Raw genomic sequence first — 11016 nt, forward strand, 5'->3', positions numbered from 1 at the left:
GCTATTCCTTTCTCTGCCCCTCAAGTATCTATTTTACAATGGTATGCCAGGGAAACCAAGATTCAAAAGACAGCCAAGAATTTTAACATTATTTCCCCCCTTTTACCCATTCAAACCATGCCTCAATCCCTGTATCCCAGAGCCCTGTTGTTCCAAGATTGTGCCTACATCATCATTTACCTCTGTCCCACTTCACCCATGCAAATCTGCCTAACTGTTCTCCCTTCTGCATTGTTCCATTCTCCTCCCCCTTCTTGTGTATTGGCCCCCTCCCCAACACCCAAACTGTGTTTATTCCTTACCCTGTAGCAGGATTAATTGTGACTGTCCACACTGTAAACTCTAAGGCCAGGATAGATTAGTTTTTCCATCCAACTAGGCTTAAAAGGAGCCATCTTAGATGCAGGAACAGGCTATTCTAAGACCATCAAGAAGCAAGAGGAGGAGTAGAATGTGAGATCCCTACCTATGAAAGTGGTGACAGCAAAGATGGAAGCAGAAGTGGTGGCATGGAAAGACAGAGCAGCTGCAGACTCTAGGACCATGAACTAAGGATGTGTGTCTGTGGGTCAGAGGCTGGCTTGCAGAATGTGCCCTTTGGACATTTAAATGAATATATATACTTTTTTTTTTCCTTTTGCTTTATATGTGTGCATGAAATATTTTTGTTTTGTTGATTTGTGAAATATAAGATGTAAATGTGGCCTGTGTATTTTTGGTTGTACACGTTTTAATTATGTCATGCTATGCAAAAGTATGAATTTATAATTTTCTTTATTTAGAGATTATGCATATTGTTTATAGGTGCCAGTTTGACAACTCTCTACATATATATATCAACTGCCTACAGTTGACAAGGGGTGGACTGTGAAAGGTAAGGTTTTATTTCAACTTTACTGAGCCAGTATTCCCAGTAGTTTGGCAGTTGAGATGTGGTTATCCCCATAGTGATGAAGCGTAATAAAGGCATAGTTAACTCTATGATGATTGGCTGTTAGCAGTCAATCAGTTGAAAGGATGTTTCCTTGAGAGTGTGGCCTGCTCCCAATATAATGGACACACAGGGAAAGCCCCCTTTCTTTTCTGCTTGGGACCTGGGATTCTACAATTGTGAATAATTTCTTTGATATAAACTTCTCTTTATATATATATATACACATACATACATACATACATATATAAGTTTCACTGGTTTTGCTTCTCTAAAGTACCCAGCTTAAGACAAATACTATATGATGTTGAAGAATAACAATGAATCTGTGAATGACCTTATAGCATGAATGAACCTTAGAACATTATGTAGAGTGAAATCACAAAAGGATCAATATTGTATGAGACCATTATTGTTAAAACTCCAGAAAAGATTTTCATGCTAAAAGTAGTATTCTTTGATGGTTACCAGAGATGGAAGGGAAGGGAAAGTAATTCACTGGCTAGAGGATATACACATGTTACCTTGGGTATCTGGGAAGGCAATATACAAGAAGAGGGAAGTTAGCAGGAGAATTATTAAGTCAGGTGAAGATACAGGTAGGAATACAAGGGCTAAAGGGGATAAAGGTAAATACTGTTATATACACAAACCTAGATCAACAATATTCAATGGGTAGATGTGTTGACAGGTGCAAAGACTGAACTGGTATGTGAGGGAAAGTGGGAGTATGCCCACAAATAGATGAGTTTGACAGAGAATGTTTATACATGGATATCTACCTTTGATGCAAATATACCTATGAATACAGTTGAGCAAGCATATAGGGGGCAAAATGAGGAAAACTACTTAGATATCACTAAATATCTTAAGGTTAATGAGTATCTGAGCCTGGGGGTGGGGGGGACACCCACCCAGGGCACACCATGATCAATTGGTATAACATAGCCACAAAGATATACTAATATATACTACTTTGATGAGTAATGACTAGGATTTTTAAAGCTAATTAGTGGCCAAGACCACAAGGTCAATGGTTCAAGCTCACCAGCCACTCCTCAGAAATCCTATACAGGGTCACTATGGGTTGGAACGACTCGACAGCACTTAACAACAGTGTGTAATTAATGGTCTCTCCATGTGTGGAAAAAGAAGAGTGATGAAAATTCATGATGCTTGGAATCAACTAGTTCAATAGAACAATGGAACATATGAAAATCAGTCCCCACAACTGTGATACCAGAACTAAATGGTACCCGACTATCACTGCAAACTGCTCTGAAAGGGGTCAAATTAGAAGGATCCAGTAAAGGTGGGAGAAAATGTGGGGCACAACTCAAAATTATTTTCTGAAAAAACAGACTCACTGGTCAGAAAGAGATGGGAGGAATCTGAGACTGGCTCTCGGCCACCCTTCAGGTCTGGAACGAAACTCACCCTCATGGCCCAATTTTCAGCCAAGCAGTAGATAGGTATATAGTGCGGACAACAACACTAATACATCATACTCACCATGGAATGGTCAACCAGTCAAGATTAAAAGGGTAACATTTACCTAAAGACAAAGTTGAGAAGTTATGGCAAGGAGAGTGGAATGGATATAGGAACCACAGGGAGGAAGCAGGATAACTGTTGTAATGTAGAGGAAATTGCAATCATTGAAATGAAACAAAAGTATATGATTTTTTGAATGAAAAGATGGATGATCTTGTCTGTATACTTTCACACATTCACAATAAAAAGTTTCAAAAGAAAAAAATGGGGGGGGAGGGTAACTTGTAAGGAACAACTCAATTGCTTACTTATTATAACTAAACATGTATGAACCCTAAGTAAAATTTTTGACATGTGTAGAGTTTGGAAATAGAGACTTCACTTAATCACTGCGGAAGCCGTAAGTTTTCTGAACCAACACTTGGGACACATGAGCTGACAACTATGAATAATGCTCTAGGTATGATGCAAGAGAATATTTAAAATAAGAACAGATTGGGAAATTCATGATGCCAAAGTAAGCAGATTACAGTACAAAGAGAAGCTTGAGGGTCTGATTTGAGTCATAAAACATAGAAACATACTTACCAGAATAAATGATGTGGTTGACTGAAGATGTGATCTTTGGGTATTCCAAACGAGGTCATAAGTTTGAGGAAGTAAAACTCCTCTCACTAAGGAAAGAACAATTAAAGAACATTTCTAGTCGAGATACTAGATACAGGGATAATTAAAAAACATGCTCTCTTCTTTATAGTTAGAATTTTAGAACACAAAGAGAAGACTTAAAAATGCTTGCTACTTTATTCAGGTATTTTATTCATGTAGTACAACTGTCTGAACATTAAGAATAAAACATAAAATAAAAACTGTTCCCACTGTTATATTTATAACACTTCTGTATTGTTTGTTTTCCTTTTTTATGTCAGTTTTTATTCTAATATTTATAAGTAGTTATTTTAACAATGATTGGTTTTTTTGTTCGAGGTAGGAAAGTTGACTGAGATTCCAACCCATTTGATTGATGCTAGGAATGATTATTCAAAATCATTCCCTTTTTGGTAGAAACTGCTTTTGAAAAATGGACTAGAACACTATCTTATATATGTTGTTGTTCAGTGCTGTCTAGCTGGTCCCAACTCATAGTGACACTGCCTAGGGTTTCTGAGGAACTGCCTATCCTGTGATTTGAAGTCTAGTGCTGATCCTACAGAACCACACCAGAAGTCCATATAACAATGTTAAAAAGCAACAACGGAAAAAGAGTCATTTATATAATTAAATCAAACAAACTTTATTGAACCTTTACTAGCAACTAAAGACTTTGCTGAAGTCAATGTTGTAAAGATTAATAAAACCACAGTCTCCTCTGGAAGAAACATAAATACAAATTATGAAACTACATGAGGGGCATATATACACTGTATGGAAACAGACAAAGGAGCAATTGATTTTACCTGGAGGATAAAGGAAGTGAAAGAAAGCTAAAAGGAAGTGATTGCCAGGAGGGTAATTTGATGTATCTGAGCAAAACCAGAGATAGAACCTTTCTTGAGTCACTTGCTTCCACTGGCTTGACATATAGGAATCTACCAGAAAGACAAAAAGTCTATTTCTCTATTTAGTTTACATATTATCTCAAACTCTTTTTTATCTGTGTGAACAATCATCTTGTCTTACATGGAAAATAAGTTCCAGAAGATCATATCTTTCCGTGAAGTGATATCTTTCGAGATGCTGACCATGTTACCTAGAAAACTGCAGCCATTCAGAACTCTGGGGTTGGTGGAGGAGTGGATTTTAGGAACAAAATTCTGAGCAATGAAAGGCTGAGGCAATGAATTTGTTGGTGTTGGGTATCCTGAGTTGTTGTTTTGTTTTGTGTTTTTTTAGTTTGCTTGGAAATTCTGGGTTGTTGACCTCTTTTAAGACATCTTTTGGGATGTAGTTCCATCACCTGGGTAGTCCCCAGCAGGAAGATCTTGCTATGCTGTCTGTGGATTTAATTTCCTAAACAACCTTACTTTGCCTATTTCATACCCTAATCCTTACGCCATTCTCCTTACACCTTGGTTACTACCTTGTGTATACTTCTGCTCAATTTAAATTTAGTATTCCTTCAGTTTTGACTTCTTAGCTATATCTATTCCCTGTAAGATCCCAATATCTAGATTCCTAGAACTTCTGCCCGTATATCATCCCTATGAACAGCTCCTTGCCAGAAAAGACTTTTACAGTTGGATATGATAACAAGCCTCTTCTCTTTTCATTATTTTATCTGACTCAAGTATGCCAACAAAAAGGAGCATGTGAGAAAGTGTTATCTGCCTGCTCCAAAAATACAATAACTCCCTATCCGTTCTACTGTTATAGAACTGATAGTTTTATAAAGTCCTACATAACCCATAAGTTCAGGCCACTTTGTGCCCCTGTTTACACATAATGTCACATTTTAAAAACATCAGTTCAGCATCCAAAGTAATTAAAAACTAATTTGGCATTTTAGTCCAGGATCAAAAATAAATAAATCTTATATGGGGAGAAGAAAATTATATTACACACAATTGTGTTTAAAATTGTGTCTCTTCCTCTTTCCTTCCCTCCCTCACTTTAGCTCTCTTTCTTGCTTTCACATAAACATATAACACAGGCATACGTATACAACTACCCCAAAGTACTTTTTTGCTCTTCTTCTGAATGTTTCCCTTGTAAATGTTTATGGAAGCAGACTGCCACATGTTTCTCCTATGGGTCAGCTGATGAGTTCAAACCATGGAGGTTTTGGCTAGCAGCTGAGTACTTTAACCACTGTACCAAGAAGTCACCTTCTAAATGGTTTCTAAATGTCATGCTATCTCTCCACTTTCTGCACTCTTTGTGATTTCTGTCTTATGAATAATAATGAGCCCTGGTGGCATTGTGCATTAAGCATTGGGCTACTAACCAAAAGGTCAGCAATTCAAGCCCACTAGCTACTTTGCAGGGAAAAGATGGGGCAATTGCTTCCAGGAAGATTACAGCCTCTGAAATCCTTTGGAGCAGCTTTTACTCTGCCATGTAATGTTACTATGAGTCAGATTCAACTGGAAGGCAGTGGGCTTGGTTTTGGGGTTTTGGTCTATAAATATTCCAGTGAGTACTTGATTAATCTGCACAGAATAGGTGCATGACGAAAGCCCCATTCACATGAAGATGGTTTCTGTTTCATGCAGGCTAGAAAATGCTCAGAATGACATATATCTTAGCCAAAGCTTATCACACTCACCACTGATAAGGTGAAGTGAATCAGGATCCAGATTCAGGGAAGAGTTGCCCAACAAAAAGTTCTGGTGCAGAGTCTCAGCAATATAGTCTCTGAAGTTACTAATTGTGTAAACAGCAGTGGGCTTATCATCCAATTCCACAAGACCATGGTTTTCCACTTTGTTAGAATGAAGGCTAATTAGATCCCAGCTGGTGTTGCTGATGGCTTCACCATTGAAGGTAACTGCGTAGTGAACATCTACACCACTACAGATGAAAAAGAGAACAAATTAGAGCCAACTCAAGTTGTTGTTAGCTGCCACCATGCAAGAATTCTACCACTGAACTACCACTGTCTTCATTACATACTTCTAAGGAAACATAAATAAAGGAACTTTGAGCCTATGAGGACTAGAGGAGGAGGTCTCAAAAAGGCAGAGACACTATCACTGTTCTCTGAAGACTCTAGGCACCTTTTGCCATCCCCTCCTCCTTCCCAGAGGAGCTCTGGTAGCATAGTAGATTACAAACTAAACTGCTAACTACAAGATCAACAGTTCGAATCTACCAGTCGCTCAGTGGGAGAAAGATGAGTGATGCTTTCTACTCCCATAAAGATATACAGCCTCAGAAACCCTATACGGGGTTGCTATGAGTCAGAACCAACTCCACGCACATCACCACCACCACTATCACCTCTTTCCCAGAGAATACAGGGTCATAGTTCTAAAAATAGGGAAAGAGGTCTTAAACGTCCACAGAGATCACACCTGTGAAACTATCTGAGCATCTTCTCCACCCATTATCAGGGATGGAGTTGTGTCCCCCAAACTATATGTCAACCTGGCTAGGCCATGATTTCCAGTATATGGCTGTTCTCCTTTTTGAGATCTGATGTAATCACTCTCCATTTTGTGATATGTGTTGTAAATCCTAACCTGTATATGTTAATAAGGCAGCATCAGGGTGTGTTGTATCTTGAGTCAAAACCTTACAAGATGGTGTGACTTAAGTCTCACCCTTATGCAAGTACTTTTCTCAAGTACTCAAGTCATGCCTTTACTCGTGTCACCAATTTTATTCAAGTCAACCCTTTGAGTCATACCTTTTATCTTATAAGAGATAAAAGGAGAGAGAATCTTGCATAGTAGAGAGACCTGACTGCCTCCAAGAAAGAAGTGTCGAGCCGGGAGCTGAGTGCATCCTTTGGGCTGATGGTCCCTGCACTGAGAACCTTTTAGCCTCAAGGAAAGACTGATGACAAGACAAATGGAGATCTCCAAGGAACACTAGATCCACCAATGTTAAAAAGAGACAAGGACTTTCCCCCAGAGCCTACAGAGAGAGAAAGCCCTCCCCTTGAGCTAGCACCCTGAATTCAGACTTCCCTCTTAAACCATGAGACAATAAATTTCTGTTTGTTAAAGCCATCCACTTGTGGTATTTTTATTATAGCAACACTTGTTGTTGTTAAGTGCCATTGAGTCAGGTCCAACTCATAGCTACCCTGTACAGATTATATGAAGAAGAAGTTGGCATCAGGATGGGAGAAAGATTCATTAACAATCTGCGATATGCAGATGATACAACCTTGCTTGCTAAAAGTCAAGAGGACTTAAAATACTTCCTGATAAGGATCAAAGACCACAGCCTTCAGTAAGAGTTGCACCTTAATGTAAAGAAAACAAAAATCCTCAGCACCGGACCAATAAATAACACCCATATAAAGGGAGAAAAGATTGATATTGTCAAGGACTTCATTTTGTTTGGATCCACCATCAATGCTTGTGGAAGCAGCAGTCAAGAAATCAAAAGACATACTGCATTAGGCAAAACTGCTGCACAAGATCTCTTTAAAGTGTTCCAGAGCAAAGCTGTCAGTTTGAAAACTAAGGTGTGCATGACCCAAGACCTGGTATTTTCAATAGCCTTATATGCATGTGGAAGTTTAACAATAAATAAGGAACACCGTAAAAAGAATTAATGCATTTGAGTTATACTGTTGGGAGAAGAATATTAAAAGTACCACAGACTGCCAGAAGAACAAACAAATCTGTGTTGGAAGAAGTACAGCCAGGGCTTACAAACTTTTATGGGTGTGCTTAGTTTCAGAAAAACGAACTATTTTTTCTCTTTCCCAGATGGATCTGGTGAAAGGGATGGGAGATGATGGTAATGGGACTTTATGATTCAGTTGTAATTGTTAGAAGGATTCATTGTGATTGTCACAACTATAATTGTAGAAGATGGATAACTAAAAGGAGGGAGTCATTAATCTTTCACTTCATGAACAGATGATCCCAGGACCATCAAGAAGGAAGAACACGAGTGGAATGTGAGATCCCTAACTTAAAAAAAGTGGCAACAGAAGAGATGGTGGCATAGGTAGTGGTATGGAGAGACAGAGCAGCTGCAGGCTCTAGGTCTATGAACTGAGTAAGGCTGTGTGCTTGTGGGCAGGAGGCTGGCTTGCAGAATGTGTCCTTTAGACATTTAAATGAATATATATTTTCTGTTTTGTATGTATGCATCAAATATTTTTGCTTTGTTCATTTATTAAATATAAGATATAAATGGAGAGCCACAGGGATGAAGCAGGATAACTGCTATTGCAGGGAGTGGATTGTAATCAATGAGATGAAACAAAGCATATAATTTGTTGAATGTAAAGCTGATGATCTTGTCTATAAACCTTCACTCAATTAACAATAAAAAGTTGTGTTTTTTTTAAAGCCAGAATGTTCCTTAGAAACCAGGATAAAGAAACTTCACCTCTCATACTTCCGACATACTATCTGGAGAGATCAATCCCTGGAGAAGAACAACATGCTTGGTAAAGTGGAGGCTCAGCAAAAAAGAGGAAGTTTCCCTATGAGATGTATTTGCACAGTGTTGAGACAGTAATGGTCTCAAATGTGTACAATAATTGTGACAATAGCGTAGGGTCGGACAGTGTTTCATTTTGTTGTGGGTAGAGTCACTATGAGTCAGAACCAACTCAATGGTACCTAACAACAACGGGTGGCTCAGCGTAGCGTCCTGCTGTGGCACTGCAGGATAAGCAATGGACTGCTAGCTGCAAGGTCAGTGATTCAAATCCACCAGCCACTCCTCAGAAAGCCTATACTGGGTCTCTGTGAGTCAGAACAGACTCCACAGCACTTAACAACAACAACGTGCTCAGCTTAGTACCTGGCCCTAAGAAGTATCCCAAAATTAATTGCCATTGAGATGATTCCAACTCATAATGTCCCTCTGTAGAGTTTCTGAGGCTGCAAATCTTTATAAAAGCTGACAGCCTCATCTTTCTACTTGGAGCAGCTGATAGATTTGAATTGCTGATTTTAAAAGTACAGTGCCCAACCCACAGTGCTACGAAGGCTCCTTGATAGGTACTCAGTGCCTACAATATGATCAAAAATCTATATTTGTCTGAATATAAAAGAAAACTGCAGCTTAATTAATGTGTAGCACTGTAGAATAAACACTGGACTGATAACTGCAAGGTCGGCAGTTCAAACCCACCAGCCACTCCTCAGAAACCCCATACAGAGTGGTTATGAGTTGGAACAGACTCGACAGCACTTAACAGCAACAAAGAAACAGCATCAACATAATGAGGATGATATCTAAAAAAAAAACTGGTCAACTAATTAATGCTACTATTTCGTGTAGGGATGGGGAAACTTTCGTCTGCCAAGGGCCATTTGGATATTTATAACATCATTTGCAGGCCATACAAAATTATCAACTTAAAAATTAACCTGCTATATTTGATCAAACATTTAATTAACTCACCCCTAACATGATAGCTGGAACTGTGATTGCCTTGGCAGGGCCAGACTAAATGATTTGGTGGGCCATGCATTCCCTACCCACAATTTAGTAGAAAGATAACTCTAAGCTCCCAACTATAGTACTGGGGCTTCCCTGTCAAAGAGCTCTCTAGGTTGGAGATGACTATAAGACACCATCATGGCTTGATGACATTGGCCATTAAGAGCATGTTGTTGTTGCTAAGGGTCATCTAGTTAGTTTCAATGCATAGCGACCCTGTATAGGATTTCCAAGGAGCAACTGGTGAGCTTGAACTGCCAACCTTGCAGTTCAAACTAACATTGCAGTCCAGTGCATTAACCCACAGTGCCACACCAGGACTCCTTATTAAGAGCATGGAATTTCCTTTTTTGTGTGTATTTCAAGCTCATATAGGAAACTTTTGACTATTACTCTCTATAGAATTTTCCTATGGTTAGAGAATACATGAGTCTGCCAATGAAATAATTAGTCAATTGATAAAGGTATTTCTCATTTTAAGTGTTTCAATTGGCATCCCGTAAATTCATGGTCTTTTGGGATTTGATAAGCACGAATTGGTCTTCAGAGACTTCACTTCCTAGTAGTTCTGGATCTGTCCTGACCTGCCTCTGCAGACCACACCCTGGTCTGCAGGAGATGCCATAAAGGCCAGCCAGCTCCTGATCTCCCCGTTCCTCTCATTCTGAGTGACTTGAATAAGGTTTTCCTCCCAGATTTTATAAGCTGCCTTTTCCAAGGCAGTGATTTAAAATTCTCAAAATATCAAAATATCTCTAAACAATGTGAGCACTTTGAATCCTTGACACTCGACTAAATGATAAAAATATCTGCTTTACTTCTAGCACTTCTGTCAAGCATTTAAAACATTTAGTTTTCAATATTTTTATACGTAAATTCATGGGTACATTTAAAAATAAGAAACTTAATTCTGCAAAATAAACTAAAATGACCAAGGACAACCCAAAGTGGAAGAAAACAGCAAGAGGGACACCTACTGGTTGGACTTACCACACCACACACCCTCTTGTTCTTTATGTACATTCTGATGATTGGTCACAGGCACTGTGCTAATACATTCCCTGCATTACTCCCTCCACCATTCATGACATATACACACACTTGCACACAAATGTACACATCTTCTTCATTTGGTTATTTCTTTCAGTTCAGATGTCACTTTTTGGGGTAAACCTCTTTCTAATACCAGAGAAATGGTTGATATTCAGGCTCCATCTCTCCCACTGACTGCATGTTGTTGTTGTTAAGTGCCTTCAAGTCAAATCCAACTCATAGGGTTTCCAAGGAATGGATGGGGGTTTGAACCACTAACCTCGTGGTTAGCAATCCAGGACTTATCCTACAGTTCCTCACCAGGACTCTACTGACTACACAGAGATAATTATTTATTCATCTCTGTATTCCAAACACAGTGATTCAATCAATATTTTTGCAAACAATGCAAAAATAAATGGTCAATTTTATTCACTAACACTAGGAGATAAGACAATTGAATTTGTACCACTCTAATG

The 11016-nt window shown here is 38.8% G+C and overlaps 1 protein-coding gene across 1 annotated transcript in view; it reads right to left on the reverse strand.

Moving 5' to 3' along the window:
- IMPG2 (interphotoreceptor matrix proteoglycan 2) overlaps positions 1 to 11016 on the reverse strand; it is a 214031-nt gene that overhangs the window by 117421 nt on the left and 85594 nt on the right. The window contains exons 9-10 of the mRNA XM_006868651.1: positions 5691 to 5935; positions 3014 to 3099 (exon numbers count right to left, since the gene is read on the reverse strand). Of these exons, the coding sequence (XP_006868713.1) occupies positions 3014 to 3099; positions 5691 to 5935 (331 nt within the window). The remainder of the gene's footprint in view (positions 1 to 3013; positions 3100 to 5690; positions 5936 to 11016) is intronic.

Source organism: Chrysochloris asiatica, unplaced genomic scaffold (genome assembly GCF_000296735.1).
Source record: "Chrysochloris asiatica unplaced genomic scaffold, ChrAsi1.0 scaffold00120, whole genome shotgun sequence".
Taxonomy (NCBI): domain Eukaryota; kingdom Metazoa; phylum Chordata; class Mammalia; order Afrosoricida; family Chrysochloridae; genus Chrysochloris; species Chrysochloris asiatica.